Source organism: Hypanus sabinus, chromosome 2, assembly GCF_030144855.1.
Source record: "Hypanus sabinus isolate sHypSab1 chromosome 2, sHypSab1.hap1, whole genome shotgun sequence".
In the NCBI taxonomy this organism is placed as follows: Eukaryota; Metazoa; Chordata; class Chondrichthyes; order Myliobatiformes; family Dasyatidae; genus Hypanus; species Hypanus sabinus.
In genome coordinates, this window is record NC_082707.1 from 4,275,665 (window position 1) to 4,295,558 (window position 19,894).

At 41.0% G+C, this 19,894-nt stretch overlaps 1 protein-coding gene across 2 annotated transcripts in view; it reads left to right on the plus strand.

Annotated features, from left to right (window-relative positions):
• Window positions 1–19,894, plus strand: part of abcf3 (ATP-binding cassette, sub-family F (GCN20), member 3) — a 190,980-nt gene that overhangs the window by 16,421 nt on the left and 154,665 nt on the right. For both annotated transcript variants that reach the window (XM_059991476.1, XM_059991485.1), the window contains exon 4: window positions 10,948–11,003. In XM_059991476.1, the coding sequence (XP_059847459.1) occupies window positions 10,948–11,003 (56 nt within the window). The remainder of the gene's footprint in view (window positions 1–10,947; window positions 11,004–19,894) is intronic.

The window sequence follows — 19,894 nt, forward strand, 5'->3', positions numbered from 1 at the left end:
GATGGGCACATGGATGATAGAAAAATCGTGGGTTACATGGGAGGGAAGGGTTAGATTAAAATTGGAGTAGGTTGAAGGTCGGAACAACATTGAAGGCTGAAGGGGCCTGTACTGTATTGTGCAGTAGTATCATACTACGCGGAGACTTTTCAAACATAAAACCCAAGAGAGGCGCTATTTTATCTTGGATCGTAAGAATCTCTTCCCCATGGAAGAAGCGTCTGGGTTTAGAAAGCGCAGGTTTAAGGTGAGTAAGAGGCATAAAGGGGATTTGAGGAAGAATCTGGGCACTGATTGCAATTTGGAATGAACTGCCTGCGAGGTAAGGTTCAAAGTAAAATTTATTATCAAAGTGCCTGTACGTCACTATATACCACCCTGAATTCATTTTCTTGTGGGCATACACAGTAATTTCAAGAAACAATAGAATCAGTGAAAGACCACACTCCACAGCATTGGCAAACAGCCAATGTACAAAGGACAACAAACTGCCACTACGAAAGAGTAAAAGAAATCTGTAATGGAATTTACAAGCAGTAGATTGCAGAGAGTATAGTTCAAAAAAGGTATATTTAGAAGTTTTGTAAGCAGCCTGCAACATGTCACCAGGCTTAACTGGCGCCATCTATAAAACCTAAAACAAAAGGAAGAAGAAGAATAGCCCTAACTCGGCAGTGGAGATACCGGGACACCGTCTTTTGACGGTGTTTATGTAGCAAGCTATTCCTGTTTTTATGAGGCCGAGTTGCTAGCTTGACGCTCAACCCGACTTGGATTTGAACTCGGGAACCTTCGCTCTGGAGTCCGGTGCTGATATTATTGCACCACCAAACGGGATGTAAAACAAAAGGCAGCCACTCGAACCACTTTTTTTAAAAAAAAAACGCTTCTGGATGAGGTGAGACACCTGAGTTGCCTCATTAATACATTCTTAGCCAGACACATAGGAAAATGAGGGCGATGTGGAAGGGACGGGTTAGATTTATCTTGCAATATGTTAAAAATGGCACAACATCTACCACCATCCCGCCTACCTCTGTTATCCCCTCTATATTTCCTCCCAACACTTTAATGTTATGGCCCCTCATATTTGTCATTTCTGCCCTGCGAAAAAGTCTTTGGCTGTGCACTTGATATATGCCTCTTATCATCATGTACATCTCTATAAAGTAACCTCTCATCCTCCTTCACTCCAAAGAGAAAAGCCCTAGCTTGCACAACCTGTCTTCATAAGATATGCTCTCTAATCCAGGCAGCATCCTGGGAAATCTCCTCTGCACCCTCTCCAAAGCTTACACATCCTTCCTATAATGAGGAAAGGCATTTGATGTAGTGCTGCACACAGGATTATTTAGCAAGGTAGTGTGCTATTGTAGAGAGAGGACTGGATAGTTAGCAGAAAGGAGTGACTTGGAATAAGGAGGTCATTTCAAATTGGCAACCTGTGACCAATGCAGTGCTGCCGGGATCTGTTTGTTTATTTATTTAGAGATGCAGCACAACAACAGGCCCTTCTGGGCAAATGAGCCTGCATCATCTAATTATATCCTTGTGATGAATTAACCTATTAACCCATCATACATCATCCAGGACCCCCACCATCAGGCCAGTTTCTCTCCTTGCTGTTGCCTTCAGGGAGGAGGTACAGGAGCTTCAGGTCCTGCATCATCGGGATCGGGAACTGTAATGAGCCTGAACCATCTGGCTCTTGAACCAGAGGAGAATACTTCACTCACCCCAATGCTTAACTGTTCCCACAACCAATAGGCTTATTTTCAAGGACTCTTCATGCTCTCAATATCTATCACTTATTTATTATTGATTGTTTTTTGTATCCTTTGAATTTACTGTGAATGCCTGCAAGAAAATGAATGTCAAGGTTTATATGGTGACATATATGTACAATAAATTTACTGTGAACTTTGAACCTGTACATTGGTGCTAGAAAGTTTGTAAACCCTGTAGAATTTTCTCAAAATATAAATAAATGAACAAGTATATTTTTGTGTTATTTAGGGGTTCTCTTTATCTAGCTTTAGGTCTTATGTGAAGATCTGATAATATTTTAGGTCATATTTCTGCAGAAATAGAGAAAATTCTACAAGAAAGCTTCCTAGTGCCACTGTATGTCTTTAGAATACAGGAGCAAACTGGAGTACCTGGAGGTCACAGGGAGAGCATATGACTTCTACAGAAACTGAATCCTTTTTGCTGGTGCTTCAACAGTGCTACTCTGACTGCTGCACTACAATGCAATGCCACATTGTGAAACCTGTTGTTCATATATTAATTATCGAGAGGAAGGAGGCAAATGTACAGCATCAAAATCAGGTTTAATATCATTGGCATGTGATGTAAAATTAGTTGTTTTGCGACAGCTGACATCCATTACAGAGTAATAACATACTCAGCCCAGATAAGTGTGAAGTGGTTCATTTTGGTAGGTCAAATATGATGGCAGGATATAGTATAAATAGTAAGACTCTTACTATTGCCGCAGTGTGGAGGATCAGAGGGATCTTGGGGTCTATGTCCACAGAACGTTCAAAGCTGCTGCGCAGGTTGACTGTGAGCTTAAGAAGGCATACAGTGCATTGGCTTTCATGAAACATGAGAATGAGTTCAAGAGCCGAGAGGTAATGTTACAGGTATATAGGACCCTGGTCAGACCCCACTTGGAGTACTGTGCTCTATTCTGGTCACTTCACTATAGGAAGGATGTGGAAACTATAGAAAGGGTGCAGAAGAGATTTACAAGGATATTGCCTGGATTGGGGAGCATTCCTTTCGAGAATAGGTTGAGGGAACTTAGCCTTTTCTCCTTCGAGTGACGGAGGATGAGAGGTGACCTGATGGTGGTCTACAAGATGATGAGAGACATTGATCATGTGGGTAGTCAGATGTTTTTTCCCAGGGCTGAGGGCATGGGTTTAAGGTGCTTGGAAGTAGGTACAGAGGAGATGTCAGGGGTAAGTTTTTTACGCAGAGAGTGGTGAGTGCATGAAATGGGCTGCTGGCAACGGCTGTGAAAGCAGTTACGATAGGGTCTTTTAAGAGACTCCTGGACATGTATATGGAGCTCAGAAAAATAGAGTGCTATGGGTAATGCGAGGTAATTGTAAGGTTAGGACATGTACAGCACAGCTTTTTGGCCCGAAGAGACTATTGTGCTGTAGGTTTTCTGTGTTTCTATAAATTACAATAAGAAATCCATTTAATAAAAGTTAGATTAGAGTAAAAGATATAGTGAGTGTTCATGGCTTCATTGTACATTCAGAAATCTGATGGCAGAGGGGAAGAAGCTGTTCCTGAATAGTGTCTTCAGGCTCTTGTACCACCTCCTGGATGGTAGCAATGAGAAGAGATGTTAACACCTAGGAACTTGAAACTGCTCACCCTTTCTATTGCTGATCCCTCAAGAGATGACAATGTGTTCCCTCAATTTCCCCTTCCTGAATTCCAACCTGAAGGGTGGTAGAAAAGTTGGAGGGAAGAAAGTTGTGAAGAAATGCAGACAAATATTGATAAATAAGTGGGATAAAAATCAGTAAAATTCAGTTTGCTAGATTGATCTAGCTGACTATTTTCTGGGGAATTCAAGATTGTTTAAAGTCATTTAGACCATAAAACATAGGAGCAGAATTAGGCCATTCAGCCTATCGAGTCCGCTCTGCCATATCATTATGGCTGATCCTGGATCCCATTCAACCCCATATACCTGCTTTCTCACCATATCCCTTGATGCCCCAACTAATCAGGAATCTATCAACTTTCCTTTAAATATACCCACTGACTTGGTCTCCACCACAGTCTTCGGCAGAGCATTCCACAGATGCACTACTCTTTGGCTAAAAACAAAATCCTCCTTGCTTCTTGTTCTAAAAGGTCACCCCTCAATTTTGAGGCTGTATTTCATCTGCCACATTTTTGTTCATTCTTCTAATTTGTCTAAGTCTTGCTGCAATTGCATTGCTTCCTCAGCATTACCTACCCCTCCACCTATCTTCGTATCATCCCCAAACTTTGCCACAAAGCCATCAATTCCACTATTTAAATCATTGGGAAACAATATGAAAAGTAGTGTTCTCAATACTGACCTCTTAAGGAACCCCACTAGGCACTGGCAACCAACCAGAAAAGGCCCCCTTTGTTTCCACTTGCTGCCTCCTGCCTGTAAACCATTCCTTTATTCATACCAATACATTTCCTGTAACACCATAGGATTATAAACAGGAAAGTTACTGGCATGGTTAGAGCATTGGGTGTTTGGTAGGAGGCAGCAACTGGTTGGCTGCCAATGACAAGTGGTGTTACGCAGGGGTTGGTGTTGAGACTACTTTTTATGCTGATTGTATCAATGATTTAGATGATGAAATAGGTGGCTTTGTTGCCAAGTTTACAGATGATTCGAAGATTGGTGGAAAGGCAGGTAGTGTATAGGAAACAGGTAGGCTGCAGAAGGACCTAGAGAGATTAGGGGAGAATGGGCAAGAAAGTGGGAAATGTATCGTCGTGCACTTTGGTAGTAGAAATACATGTGCAGAATATTTTCTAAACAGGGAGAAAAGCCAAAGCTCTGAGATGCAAAGGGACTTAGGAGTCCTTGTGCGGAACACACTAAAGTTCAACTGGCAGGTTAAATGCCATGTTAGCATTCATTTCAATGGATCGAGAATGCAGGAGCAGGATGTGATGCTGAGGCTTTATAAGATACTGGTGAACCCTCACCTTGAGTATTGTGAGCAGTTTTGGGCTCCTTATCTTAGAAAAAATGTGCTGGCATTGGAGAGGGTTCAGAGGAGGTTCGCAAAGATGATTCTGGGAATGAAAGGATTATAAGACTAGGAATATTTGATAGCTCTGGGTCTGTACATGCTGGAATTTAGAAGGATGACCGGGGAACCTCATTGACACTTTTCAAGTGTTGAAAGTCCTAGTCTGAGAAAGGATGTTTCCCATAATGGGGGAAGTCTAGGATAAGAGGGCATAGCCTCAGGATAGTGGGATGTCCATATAAAACAGAGATGTAGAGATTTTTTTTAGCCATTGGGTGGTGAAATGGTGGAATATATTATCACAGGCAGCTGTAGAGGCCAGGTCTTTGGGTGTATTTAAGGCAGAGCTTGATTGGTTCTTGATTGGACATGGAATCAAAGGTTGCAGGGAGAAGACAGGAGTGGGGCTGAGGAGGGGGAGAAAAAGGATCAGCCATGATTGAGTGGTGGAGCAGATTCAATGAGCCAAATGGCCTAATTCTGCTCCTATGTCTTATGTGCTTGTGATTTTACCTGGTTTAAGCTGCCTCATATAAGGCACCTTATCAAATTCCTTCTGACTATTCCTTGAAGAATTCCAACATGTTTGTCAGGCAAGATGTCCCTCTACAGAAACCATGCTGACTTTGACTTATTTTATCATAAGACTACAAATGCCCCAAAACCTCGTTCTTAGTAATGGACTCCAACACCTTCACAGCCACTGAGAGGCTAACTGGCCTATAATTTCCTAGATTCTTAAAGAGTGGAGTGGAGTGACGTGACATTTGCAATTTTCCGGTCCTCCGGGACCATGCCAGAGTCAAGTCATTCTTGAAAGATCCTGACCAATGCATCTGTCTCAGCAATCTCTCTCAGGACTCTGAGATGTAGTCCATCTGGCCCAGGAACTTATCCACCTTAAGACCTTTCAGTTTGCCTTGCACTTTTTCCTTTGTAATAGCAATGGCACTCACTCCTGCTTTCTGACTCTCATGGACCTCTGGCATACAGCTAGTGTCTTCCACTGTAAAGGAAAACACTTTGCTTTAACATCTGCCGGATGATGCTGAGGGTGTTCTATGAGTCTGTGGTGGCCAATGCTATCATGTTTGCTGTTGTATGCTGGGGCAGCAGGCTGAGGGTAGCAGACACCAACAGAATCAACAAACTCATTCGTAAGGCCAGTGATGTTGTGGGGGTGAAACTGGACTCTCTGCTGGTGGTGTCTGAAAAGAGGGTACTGTCCAAGTTGCATGCCATCTTGGACAATGACTCCCATCCACTCCATAATGTACTAGTTAGGCACAGGAGTACATTCAGCCAGAGACCCATTCCACCGAGATGCAACACTGAGCGTCATAGGAAGTCATTCCTACCTGTGGCCATCAAACTTTACAACTCCTCCCTCAGAGTGTCAGACACCCTGAGCCAAAAGGCTGGCCTTGGACTAATTTCCACTTGGCATAATTTACTAATTATTATTATTTAATTATTTATGGTTTTACATTGCTATATTTCTACACTATTCTTGGTTGGTGCGACTGTAACAAAACCCAATTTCTCGCAGGATCAATAAAGTATGTCTGTCTGTCACTTCTTAAGTTCATCTGCTATTTCTTTGTCCTCCATTGCTCCCTCACCAGCATCATTTTCCAGAGTTCCAATATGAACTCACACCTCCTTTTTATCCTTTCTATAACTGAAAACCTTTTAGTACCTAGCTTTATATTATCGGCTAGTTTGTCTTTGTGTTTCATCTTTTTGCTTCTTATAGTTTTTTTTTAGTTGCCTTTAGTTGGATTTAAAAGCTTCCCAGTCATCCATCTTCCCACGCACTTTTGCTGCCTTGTATGTCCTTTCCTTGGCTTTTATGCGGTCCTTAACTTTCCTTGTCAGCCACGGTTGCCTAGCCCTGCCATTTGAGAACAACAACTTCTGTGGAGCATAGCTAACCTGCGCCTTGTGAACTATTCCCAGAAACTTCAACCACCTCTGTTCTACTGTCATCCCCGCCGGTATCCTCCTCCAATCCACCTGGGCAAGCTCCTCTCTCATGCCTCTGTAATTCCCTTTATTCCACTGCTGTACTGATACATGTGACTTGTGCTTCTCCCTCTCAAATATCAATATGAATTCAATCATATTATGATCACTTCGAGTACACAAGTATAAAGTATACACAAGTCTGAAGGAGAATGATATAATTGTTCCTGCAGATCCAGTGTAGCACAATAAAGTCAAACACAATAAATATAAATACTTAAGTCAACTTTTAGACATAGATTGATTGTGTGTTAATAAAGTTACACTAGGCACAGGAGTGTCTGTACATAAGGTGACTGACAGGAAATGATAAAAATTTAGTGGTTAGGGGTTAATGGAGCTAATCAGCCTTACTGCTTGTGGAAAGTAATTGTTTCTGAGTATGGTGGCCCTGGCATGGAAGCTACATAGCCTCCTTCCTGATGGGAGTGGGACAAAACAATGGCTGTAGCACAAGCAAATATCGATTCTTGTAGATGAAGCTGTGAGCATGTGTGCAGATGTAGCTGGGATCGAGGAGGTTAATGGGAATCTGTGCTTTATGTGAAGGGAGTATAAAAGTAGAGAAGTCTTAGGGCATTGAGTTCTTATTGAAATATATTACCTCATACCGTAGGTAAAGAAAGTACTACAGATTGTGTAAATGTGAAATAAGCTTGCTTTTGTATTCGCACAATTTGTCTTTTGCACATTGGTTTTGTCATTCATTAGTTATCTATAGATTTTCGCAAGTTTTATTGTATTTCTTTATTTTGCCTCGTATACCTGCAAGAAAATTAATCTTAAGGTAGAATATGGTACCAAGTACATATTTTAATAATAAATTCTGTTGCATTCTTTATCTTCCTGCAAAGATGTATTGAGTATAAGAGTTGGAATGTTATGGTGAGGCTGTATAAGGCATTGGTGAGGCCGAATTTGGAGTGTCATATGCAGTTTTGGTCACCGAATTACAGGAAGGATATTCATAAGGTTGAAAGAAAGCAGAGAAGGTTTACAAGGATGTTGCCGGGACTTGAGAAACTGAGTTACAGAGAAAGGTTGAATAGATTAGGACTTTATTCCCTAGAGCATAGAAGAATGAGGGGAGACTTGATAGAGGTGTATAAAATTATGATGGGTATAGATAGAGTGAATGCAAGCAGTCTTTTTCCACTGAGGCTAGGGGAGAAAAAAACCAGAGGACATGGGTTAAGGGTGAAGGGGGAAAAGTTTAAAGGGAACATTGAGGGGGGGGCTTCTTCATACAAAGAGTGGTGGGAGTGTGGAATGAGCTGCTAGATGAAGTGGTAAATGCGGGCTCACTTTTAACATTTAAGAAAAACTTGGACAGGGACATGGATGAGAGGTGTATGGAGGGATATGGGGCAGGTGCAGGTCAGTGGGACTAGGTAGAAAAATGGTTCAGCACAGCCAAGAATGGCCAGAAGGCCTGTTACTGTGCTGTAATGTTCTGTGGTTCTTTGTGCAAGAAGGTAAATCCTGAGGTGGTACAGAAAATTCAGGTTAATTGGGAGACGCCAGAACCAGTATATTTTGGTCCAATTAAGAGGCTGCCTCAATTAGCCAAAGTTTAATGGAAATAGCAAAAATGGTATAAAAAAGATGAACAATGGTAAATGAGTAACAAATTATGTATTTAAATGAAATACAGAACAAATTATATCACTCCTGATACTATTATCCGATGGTCCAATGAACTGGAATCCACTCTATATGGTTAAATTTACTTTGACTTTGAAACTGGGGAAGTCTTGGCTCAAGCAGCATCTAGTTTTCACTACTTGAAAGATAATGGGCCTCTGAAATGTAGGTTATTTCCTGCTGAATAGTATAATTTCATTCCTGTGTTCCTCTGTATTACTCAGAGTGAACCACAAATGAGAAGTGAAATGTTTCATTTTTATTTTGCTTTTGAAAGTGTTTCTGATTATTTACTCTTAAACAATCCCGTTATTGAGCAGAAAACAAAAAGGAACCACACACAAAATGCTGGAGGAACTCAGCAGGTCAGGTAGCATTTATAGAAAAGAGTAAGCAGTCGATATTTCAGACCCTTCATCAGGACTGGAAAGCAAGGGGAGAAGTGAGAGTAAGAATGTGAGGGAAGGGGTAGAAAAAGTGCAAGGTGGCTGGTGATAGGTGAAACTGGGAGAGGGGAAGGGAGTGAAGTAAAGAGCTGAAAAGTTGATTGGTGAGAGATGAAGGGCTGGAGAAGAGAAGATCTGATCAGAGAGGATAGAAGACCCTAGAAGAAAGGGAAGGGGTAGGAGCATCAGAGGGAGGTGATGGGCAGGTGAGGAGATAAGATGAGAGAGGGAGAGGAATGGGGAATGGTAAAGGAGAGGAAGGGGGACAATTACCAGAAGTTCAAGAAATTAATGTTCATTCTGTCAATTTGGAGGCTACCCAGATGGAACAAAGGTGTTGCTTCTTCATCCTGACTGTGGCCTCATTGTGAGCAGTAGAGGAGGCCATGGACAGACATGCTGGATGAACTCAGCAGGTCAGGCAGCATCTGTTGAAATGAGCAGTCAACGGATGCTGCCTGACCTGCTGAGTTCATCCAGCTTGTTTGTATATGTTGATTTGACCACAGCATCTGCAGTGTACTTTGTGTTTACATGGACAGACATATTGGAATGGGAAGTACATTTGTAGAATTGAAATTGGTAGCTACTGGGAGATCCTGCTTTTTGTGGCGGATGGGGTGAAGGTGCTTGACGAAGTGGTCTCCCAATCTATGCCAGGTCTCACCGATATACAGGAGGCCACACTGGGAGCACCAGATACAGTCGATGACACCCAACAGATCCCAACGACACTTGACACCTTTGATGTAGAGATGAACAAATCTGGAAACTGTCTTTTATTTCTTACCTTAGTGGTATTGTTGTTAATAATAAAATAACTGGACACAAAACACATACACACTTATGACTCAACCACACTTTAGTTTACTTGTGCACAGGACAGCACCATGGCCCCTGTCCCCACAATGTTCTGGTCAGGACAGAAAATAGCTGTTTTTTTATATACAGAATTCGCTTATCTGTTACGGATATTGACCATTTCGTAAATTGTGTTATGTTTCAATTCCCTACTTGTAAAATCATTTCCCGTTCACAACAGAGATGTTAAAAATCAATAATTACAAGCTGACAACCGATGACACTTCGAAGTTAGTAAAATAATCGTCCCTTAGTTGTTGAGTTACTCACATCTTCTGTTATTGTCTTTCTCCAGCACCCCCTACTGTATAAATGGAAGCTATGTTCTTCAAAGATCTTTCTTGAAAAGACCTCACTTCAGATGCCCCAGTCAAAGGTCTCCCTTGGCTTGATTGAATACACACTTCTTCAGTCAATCTTGGCTGGATGTTGTCTTTAACCCTTGCTTTACTGCAACTTCCACATGTACTTTGAATCCTGGCTTGTTCAGCTAGAGTGTGAAGCAACTAGATTAAAGTGTACCAGAGCTATGAACTATGCACATCTATACTCAAGACATTCTGTAGCTGCGCAGTAGGGAGCATCCGAACAAGCTGCATCACTGCACGGTATGGAAACTGCACTGTGGCAGACATTGTGGCTGCATCACTGCATGGCAGTGAAAACTGCCCAGCGCATCACTGGCAGTGATCTTGATCCCTCCATCAGGATCGTATATACAGAAAGGTATCAGAAAAAGCTGGAAATATCATGAAGGATCCCAGCCACCCTCCTCATCGACTGTTTGTCCTACTCCCATCAGAGTAGGCTGCATAGCATCCACACCAGGACCACCAGACTCAAAAACAGTTACTTACCCCATGCAATAAGGCTGATCAATGACTACACCCACTAACTCACCCTTTCCAACCCTAACAGGCACTATTTTATCAGTTCCTGTCAGTCACCTTTTGTATAGACACTCCCATGCCTAGCATCACTTTATGGACGTACAATCATTTTGTGTGTGTGTATAAAAGCTGTCTTATCTATTTATTATGTTTTTTTTTATTATTGTGTGTTTTGTGTGCTGCATTGGATCCAGAGTAACAGTTATTTTGATCTTCTTTGCACTTGTGTACTGTACATGACATTTAACAATCTTCAATCTTGAGATAAAGATGTACTGATTTATTTTTATTGTGTACTACATGCAGACTACAAAACAGAAGATGTCAAAGGAATCTGGATGATGAGAAGGGATATGGGCACGGTGAGTCAAAACAATCTTCCAACTTAATGGACGTATTGGATTAGAATGAGAATCAGGCTTAATATCACTGGCATATGTCATGAGGTTTGATGTTTTGCAGCAGCAATACATTGCAATACGTAATAAACTATATAAATTATAATTTTAAAAAATGTGTGTATGGCCACACACACACACACCACCCGCCCCAGCAAAAAAAAACAAGAACAAATATAGTGAGTTAGCATGCAGGGGTTTATTGTCCATTCAGGAATATGATGGTGTTGGGGAATAATCTGTTCCCAAAATGTTGAGTATGTGTCTGCAGGCTCCCGTACCTCTTCCTTCATGATATCAATGAGTAGAAGGCATTTCCTGGGTCATTGTGGTCCTTAATAAAGGTGCTGATTCTTTGTGACATCGCCTTTTCAAGATGTCCTAGATACTGGGGAGCCAGTGCCCATGATGGAGCTAGCTGAGTTTACAACTTTCTGCAGCTTTTTTCATTCCTGTGTGGTGGTCCCTTCCTACCAGACGGTGATGCAACCAGTGAGAATGCACTCCATGGTCCTCCTGTACTCTCAAGAGAGTAATGTTTGCACACACCAGCTATACTGGTTCTGCTTGTGGGGAGGTCATACATCAGATACACTCAGTTTTCGTCATATTGTAGCTGTACAAAACTGTGGTTAGACCACACTTGGAATATTGTGTGCATTTCTTGTCTCCATAGCACAGGAAAGATGTAACAATAGAGAGAGAGAGTGCAGAAGAGATTCACCAGGATGTTGTCTGGAATGGAAGGCTGAGGTTATAACAAAAGATTGGATATGGTGGCTTTATTCTCGCTGGAATGTAGGATGTGAGGGTGTGATCTTATAGACCTTATGACCTTGTGAGGAGGAATTTCTTTAGCCAAAGGTGTGGTGAATCAGTGGAATTCATTGCCACAGATGGCTGTGGAGTATTTGGGTATATCTTGATTAATACGGGCATGAGGGTTATAAGGAAAAGGCAGGAGAATTGTGTTGAGAGGGGTAATAAATCAACCATGGTCGAATGGTGGGGCAGATTCAATGAGTCAAATGGCCTAACTCTGCCTGTGCCTTATGGTGTAGCCTATGCGAGTAACTGCAGTTCATTCTGTAGATGATAGACACTGCGATAATTGTGTGCTGGTGTTGTAGAAGATGTAATTTAATGAAGGGAAGGTCTTCCAAAGTAATACCTAAGCAGTTTTCACATTTATTCTTTGATAAAAGTCTCCTGTCCCATAAAGTTCATTCTTTGAATTTGTCTAAAATGTAAGCTATACTTAACTCCTGTTATTATAAAGATACCTCCTCTTACAACCTCACGATGTCGTAAAGCAATTCATAGTCAGTGAATACATTATAAAGTATCGTCAGCATTGGCTTTTCAATGGAGCTATAATAAGATCTCATTAATGTGAGAAATGAAGCTGTCATGTTTTTGGAGCAATGAATTCCAGGAGACAATCCTATTTCTCTAAAGGAATGAATGTCTCTTTCGGTCCTTGGAAGAATATGGATTTCAGAGTCAGAGTTATTTATCACAAGCCCACCACCAGTAACAACTAAGGATGGAAAATTTCTATGTATTTGAAAGCAATGCCCTGCTCCCATAATGTTTTCATTTTAAAAAACTCTTATTTTCTGCACTGTGCTATCTTGCAGAATTCAGTATTCTAGTATCTTTCCCCTTTCTTTCCAGTCCTTATGAATGGGTCTCAGCCTGAAAAATAAATTGTTTATTCATTTCCAAAGATCTGTCTGACCTACTGAGTTCGTCCAGCATTTTGTGTGAGTTTATCTAGATTTCCAGCATTTGTAGAATCGCTTGTGTGTAGAACGTGGTATTGAAATAACAATACATACTAAAGCCAAAATATCATAGATCAAGCTTTTCTCAAGCTTTTTGCTGTGGCAAAACCCTTGAAATAATTTTCAGGTCCCAGGGAAAACTTGTGTAGAAATTATTATATCTACTGCTCACGGTATGTTTGTGTGATCAGTAAGTTGTTGATATAATAATCCAAAAATAATTGTCAATGCTCTTTTGTGTAGGGAATGAGTTTTTAGCCAAACTTTCTTTAAAAAGCTTAGAGTACCTTTCTTGAAATTAATCTTTCTTTTCCTTTAATAATTTTTTAAAAATCATAAAGCAAACTTAATAAATTTATGTTTTCAATGATATTTTTCCTCACTTTCAAGCCCAAGCAGCAGTGGAAACATTTCAAGATTTCCTTTTACAACTTGATATTTTTTTTAAAAATCATGATCCTTTTAAATCTAAAAATCGTGTCACTTGAAGTCAAAACATTTTCTCCAGGGCCTTGCAGAGACTTTTTTAACTGGTTCATGAAATATGTCTCCTAAGAAGGTTAGTTTCTGCAGGCATTCTTCATCTTCAAAGCACTCAGGAAAATCTGGCCTACTATTTTCTTGAAAGTACCCCTGTAATTCCACTGCTAAGCCACCAGATTTCTGTATGTAGCATGAGATTGGTGTGCTCTTTGTCCAGGTCTTCACATAGTTTTTTTAAAATTTTCGAGTGAACTGGTCTTTGTTTAATGAAGTTAAATATTTTTGTAGCATTATCCAGAACTTTTTCATTTCATCTCCAAGAGTTTTTGACATCAGTGTCTCTCTGTGAAGAAAGCAGGGTGTTGTGACAATGTCAGGATTTTCTCTTTCTTTTCCAAGAGAAATTAAACTTCTCATGGAGTTTATCATTCATTGATGGGGCACCATCAGTACGGATGCCAGCACAGTTCCTTCAAGACACCTTTTGTTTCCAGATATGAAGACAAAACATTAAGTACTGCTTGTTTTGGGTTGCTCTTTGCAACAGAAAATTTTTTCTTGACTTTCACCATCATTTACAAATCTTACAAGTGCTACAACATGACATTTATTGCTGAAATCTGTTGAATCATCAACCTGGATAGAGAAGCTGTTGTATTTCAGTTTATCACATAAAACCTCTTCAGCATCATGTAACATGTCATCAATTCGTCGATTTATTGTACTATTTGAGTGAAATGTTTTCTATTTTTGTATTACATCTTGTCTTAACACAGGGTTAATAAAATATTAAAAAAAGACATAATAAATAACTAAACGAGAAAACCGTAAAAATAGAAAAACTTCACAACACAATTTACTTCTAACCTACACAATCCACCTTTTGCAACATTTACAACAGTATATATAATAAAGCAACAGTATATATAAGAAAAACTAAATTAATTAAGTAGTGCAAAAGTAGAGGGGAAAAAAGTGAGGTGTTCATGGGTTCATTGTCCATTCAGAAATCTGATGGTGGAGGGAAAGAAGCTGTTCCTATGTGTTGAGTGTGTATCTTCATGTCCCTCTATCACCTCCTTGATGATAGGAACAAGAAGAAGGCATGTCCTGGGTGATGAGCGTTCTTAATCAGTCCACAATCAGGTCCTTGGTCTTACTGATGTTGAGTACAAGGTTGCTGCTGCAACACCACTCAACCAGCTGACCTATCTTGCTCCTGTACGCCTCCTCGTCACCACCTGAAATTCTGCCAACAATAGCTGGAGGAGATAGTTGGTGTCTTTTTCCCAGGGTAGATTTGTACATACTCAGGGGCAAAGTTTATAGGAGATACGGAGGGCAAGTTTTTATTTTGCTCTGTGGGGAGTTGCTTGGAAGGTGTTGCCAGCTGTGGTACAGATACTGTATGATAGCCGCAGTTGAGAGGCATTTACACAGACACATTTCAAGACAGGCAATGCTGGAATATAGACCAGATGCATACAGTTGGGAGTGTTTTAGATCAGCACCAAGGTCAGCATAGACATTGTGAGCTGAAGAGCATGTTTCTGTGCGGTACTGTCGAAACTTCAGTACAAATTCAAAATTCACGATTGTTCCTGTCATTTCCTGTACACAAGTGTAAGTAAGTAATTGTTACTCTGAATCTGATGCAGCACAAAGATATAAATACATAATATATTTTGTACACATAGATTGATTGTCTGTCCATAAAGTGACACTAGGCACATGAGTGTCTGTACATAAGGTGACTGACAGGAAATAATAAAGTAGTGGTGGTTGGGGATGGAGAGGAGTGGATTAGTAGGTGGAAGGTGTTGATCAGCTCTACTGCTTCGGGAAACTAACTGTTTTTGAGTCTGGTGGTCCTGGTCTGGGTGCCATTGTTTTCACTGATATTTGTTTCACAGGAAGACTGCAGAAGGTAACTTGATTGTCACTTTTGTGTTCTTGAGACTTTACAGAAACTTTCACAGCTCTGTTCTGATACTTCACATGAATGTCTTCCCCTTATTAAGCAAACAAATTAATTTCCATCCCTAATTCTCTGTAACCTCCTAATTAGAAATACCAAAAGCTCAATGAATTAGTGTCAGCAAAAAAAAACTTTTATAAATATCATAAACAGAAGAGGTTTGCAGATGCTGGAAATCCAGGGCAACACACACACAAAATGCAGGATTTCCTGGAGACTGGCCATTTTAATTCCATTCCTCTTCCCATTCTGACATGTCGATCCATGGTCTCTTCTACTGCCACAATAAGGAGACCCATGTTGGAGGAACAACACCTCATATTCCGTCAAGGTAACCTCCAAACTGATAGTGTGAACATCAATTTCTCTAACTTCCAGTAACTTTTCACTTTCCCTATTCCCTTGTCATCAATTCCCCACTCTTGCTTTCTTCTTCTCCTCACCTGCCTGTCACCTCCCCTGGTGCTCCTCCACCTTCCCTTTATCCCATGATCCACCCTGCTCTCCAATCAAATTTTTTCTTCTCCAGTCCTTTATCCTTTCCAGCTATCACCTCACAACTTCTTATTACTCCAACTCCAATCCACCTGGGCTTTTAGCTTGTACTTCTTCCCCTCCCCCACATTATTTATTTCCATAGATGCTACCTGACCTGAGTTTCTCAGCATTTTAGCATGTGGTGCTTTTGAAAAATATCATCTTGTTTTGATTTTGCAAATCATTTGTGTATGCCCTAGGATTCCAAGCTCAAGATGCATTAGTAATATGTTTGCATACCACACTTGCTCAGAGGCAACTTTAATTAAGTATCACTTGTTATTAGAATGTGTGATTAGTTGCAAAGGATGGAATTGGTCACAGTTACTCTGCATGGGGGTTTCTGAAATAAGAGAAACTCCACTGAAATTCAAAGTTTTGAGGGTTTATAGAAACATAGAAAACCTACGATACAATTCAGGACTTTTGGCTCACAATGCTGTGCTGAACATGTACTTACTTTAGAAATTACCTAAGTTTACCCATGCCCTCTATTTTTCTAAGCTCCATGTACCTATTCAGGAGCCTCTTAAAAGACTCTATTGTATCCGCCTCTACCAGAATCGCCAGCAGCCCATTCCACGCAGTTGCCGCTCTTTGCGTAAAAAAAAAAATTTAGCCCTGACATCCCTTCTGTACCTACTTCTAAGCACCTTAATACTGTGCCCTCTCATGTTAGCCGTTTCAGTCCTAGGAAAATGCCTCTGACTATCTACACAATCAATGCCTGTCATCATCTTGTACACCTCTATCAGGACATCTCTCATCCTCCGTTGCTCGAAGGAGAAAAGGCCAAGTTCACTCAACCTATTCTTGAAAGGCATGCTCTCCAATCCAGGCAACATCCTTGTAAATCTCTTCTGCACCCTTTCTATAGTTTCCACATCCTTCCTAAGGTGAAGTGACCAGAATAGAGCACAGTACTCCAAGTGGGGTCTGACCAGGGTCCTATATACCTGTAACATTGCCTCTCAGCTCTTGAACTCAATCCCATGTTTGATGAAAGCCAATGCATTGTATGCTTTCTTAACCACTCAGTCAACCTGCGTAGCAGCTTTGAGTGTCCTATGGACACAGACCCCAAGATCCCTCTGATCCTCCACACTGCCAGGAGTCCTACTATTAATACTATATTCTGCCATCATATTTGACCTACTAAAATGAACCACCTCACACTTACCTGGGTTGAACTCCATTTGCCACAAATCAGCCCAGTTTTGCATCATATTGATGTATCACTGTAAACTCTGAGAGCCCTCTGCACTATCCACAACACCTCCGACCTTTGTGCCATCAGCCACTTTACTATCCCATCCCTTCACTTCCTCATCTATGTCATTTATAAAAAATCATGAAGAGAAGGGGTTTCAGAACAGATGCCTGAGGCACACCACTGGTCACCGTGCAGAATATGACCTGTTTACAACCATTCTTTACCTTCTGTGGACAGGTCAATTCTGGATCCACAAAGCAAGGTCCCCTTGGATCCCATGCCTCCTTACTTTCTCAATAAACCTTGAATTTGATAAACCTTCTCAAATGGCTGGCTGAAATCCATATACACTACATCTCCTTCATCAACATGCTAGTCACATCCTCAAAAAATTCAGACTCGTAAGGCCATGCTGACTATTCCTAGTCATATTATGCCTCTCCAAATGTTCATAAATACTGCCACTCAGGATCTTCTCCATCAGCTTACCAACCACTGAAGTAAGACTCACTGATCTGTGATTTCCTGGGCTATCTGTACTCCCTTTCTTTGAATAAGGGAACCGCATCTGCAACCCTCCAATCCTCTGGAACCTCTTCCATCCCTATTGATGATGCAAAGATCATTGCCAGAGCCTCAGAAGTCTCCTCCCTCACCTCCCGTAGTAGTCTGTGGTATATCTCGTCTGGTCCCGGTGACTTTCAATTTTATGTTTTCCAAAAGCTGCTTTCTTAATGTCTATATACTCAATTTTTTCAGTCTGTTGTAAGTCATCCCTTCAATCGCCAAAGTCCTTTTCCATAGTGAATACTGAAGCAAAGTATTCATTAAGTAACTCTGCTTTCTCCTCCGTTGTGTGAAATCTGGATCACTGGTTCAGAGAGTGGGGACAGAAGATGGACACAACTGGTAAGTAAGTTAACCATTTACTTACAGGACAGGTTGGATACTAAACCTTCAGTAAACTATTCAAGTTAGACCCACACAATTTAAGAGTGTGCTCAATGTGGAAGGACAAGACAGGCATTAAACATTTAGTAAACCCTACAACTTGCACCCTATTACAAGTACTTACCTAAAGTATGCGCCTGGGCCCTCTTGTAATGCACTACACTTCAGTTGTTTCCTGAGCCCTGGTCACACCCAGTCCATGGTGAGCTAGAGAGTAAAGAGAGATTGCTTGCTTTCAGCACGTTGGATTTATACTCTACTGGCTCTGTGATGTCATGGGTATAACGGCAGCTGGTGGGAAGTCCTGCAGTGTTCATTGAATGGACCAGTCCATAGCTGGCACAAAGAGTGGTTTCCATGAACCAGTGTGATGGACACATTGCAATAGGAGGGGAAGAGTTATGTCAGAATCAGGTTTATTAGCACTGATATATGTTGTGAAATTTGTTGTTTCATGACAGTGGTACAGTGCAATAAAATAAAAATTGCTATGTAATAATAAAAAATATAAAAAGAATAGATAGTATAAAATGAGATCAAAATAGTGAGATAGTGTCATGGGTTCATGGATGTTTCAGAAACCTCATGGTGATGGGGAAGAAGATGTTCCTAAAATGTTGAGTGTGTTTTCAGGTCCCTGTGCCTTTCCCTGGTGGTAGTAAGGAAAAGAGGGCATGTCCTGGATGCTGAGGGTCCTAATTGATGGGTGCCCCCTTCTTGAGGCTTTACCTTTTGAAGATATCCTGGATGCCAATGCCCATGATGGAGTTGGCTGTGTCTGCAACCCTCTGCAGCTTTTTCCACTTCTGTGCATCGGTTCCCCCATACTAGGCAGTGATTCAACCAGTTAGAATGCTCTTTGCAATACATCTGTGGAAGTTTGTGAGAGTCTTTGGTGACATACCAAGTCTCCTCAAACTATGATTGAAATATAGCCACTGTATTGCCTACTTTGTAATTACATCAATATGTTGGGCTCAGGATAGATCTTCAGAGATTTTGACATCCAGGAACTTGAAACTGCTCACCCTTTTCACGGCTGATCCCTTGATGAGGACTGGTGTATGTTCCGTAGACTTCCCCTTCTTGAAGTCCACATCAATATGTTGGGTCCATGATAGATCCTCAGAGATGTTGACACCCAGGAATTTGAAACTGCTCACCCTTCCTGCTGTCGATTCCTCACTGAGGCTGGAGTATGTTTCCTCAACTTCCCCTTCTTAAATTATTACTAATTGTATGAATGAGTTATATCATTTAATATGTTATTCCGTCAAACCTTTAAATGATTTAATCTGTGTTATTTCATCTGATGGCAATATAATATTAGGCTTCTTAAAATTTAACTTGGCATCCATTCTATTTGTCTTCATTCATCTCTGAGGCAAGTGGATAAAGAAAACACAATCTGTGTATTTAAATTGTGGAACTGTGTTGATACATCTCTTGTTCTTCAGCAGTAGACTTTAGCTGGCAGATACCCTGCTCATTATGTTCCAGAAGGTAGGTGAGTAGGGAGGTTAATTATATGAACTGCTGTGGTGAATGCCATGGGTGGCAGGTGGAGATGCATCCCTCCCTACCAAAGAAGGTGTAAGGTGCTCCTTCCCTCCACTTACCTGCAGGTCACCCTTGGGCAAGGTATAGCACGTAATTAGACCACCCCTCCACCCCAAGCAGGGTCAAGTTAAGCAATGATGGTTGCATGGTGCATATCACAAGACCTAGTTATATGACCACTGTTGCCAGTCAGACAGTCTCTGAAGGGTATTGATAATACTGGGGTCATCCATCTTGTAAAGAGACTGCCTGGAAGAAGATGATGGCAAACCACTTCTGTAGAAAAGCTTGCCAACAATAATTGTGGTCATGAAAAGACCATGTTCGCCCGTGTCATATGACATGG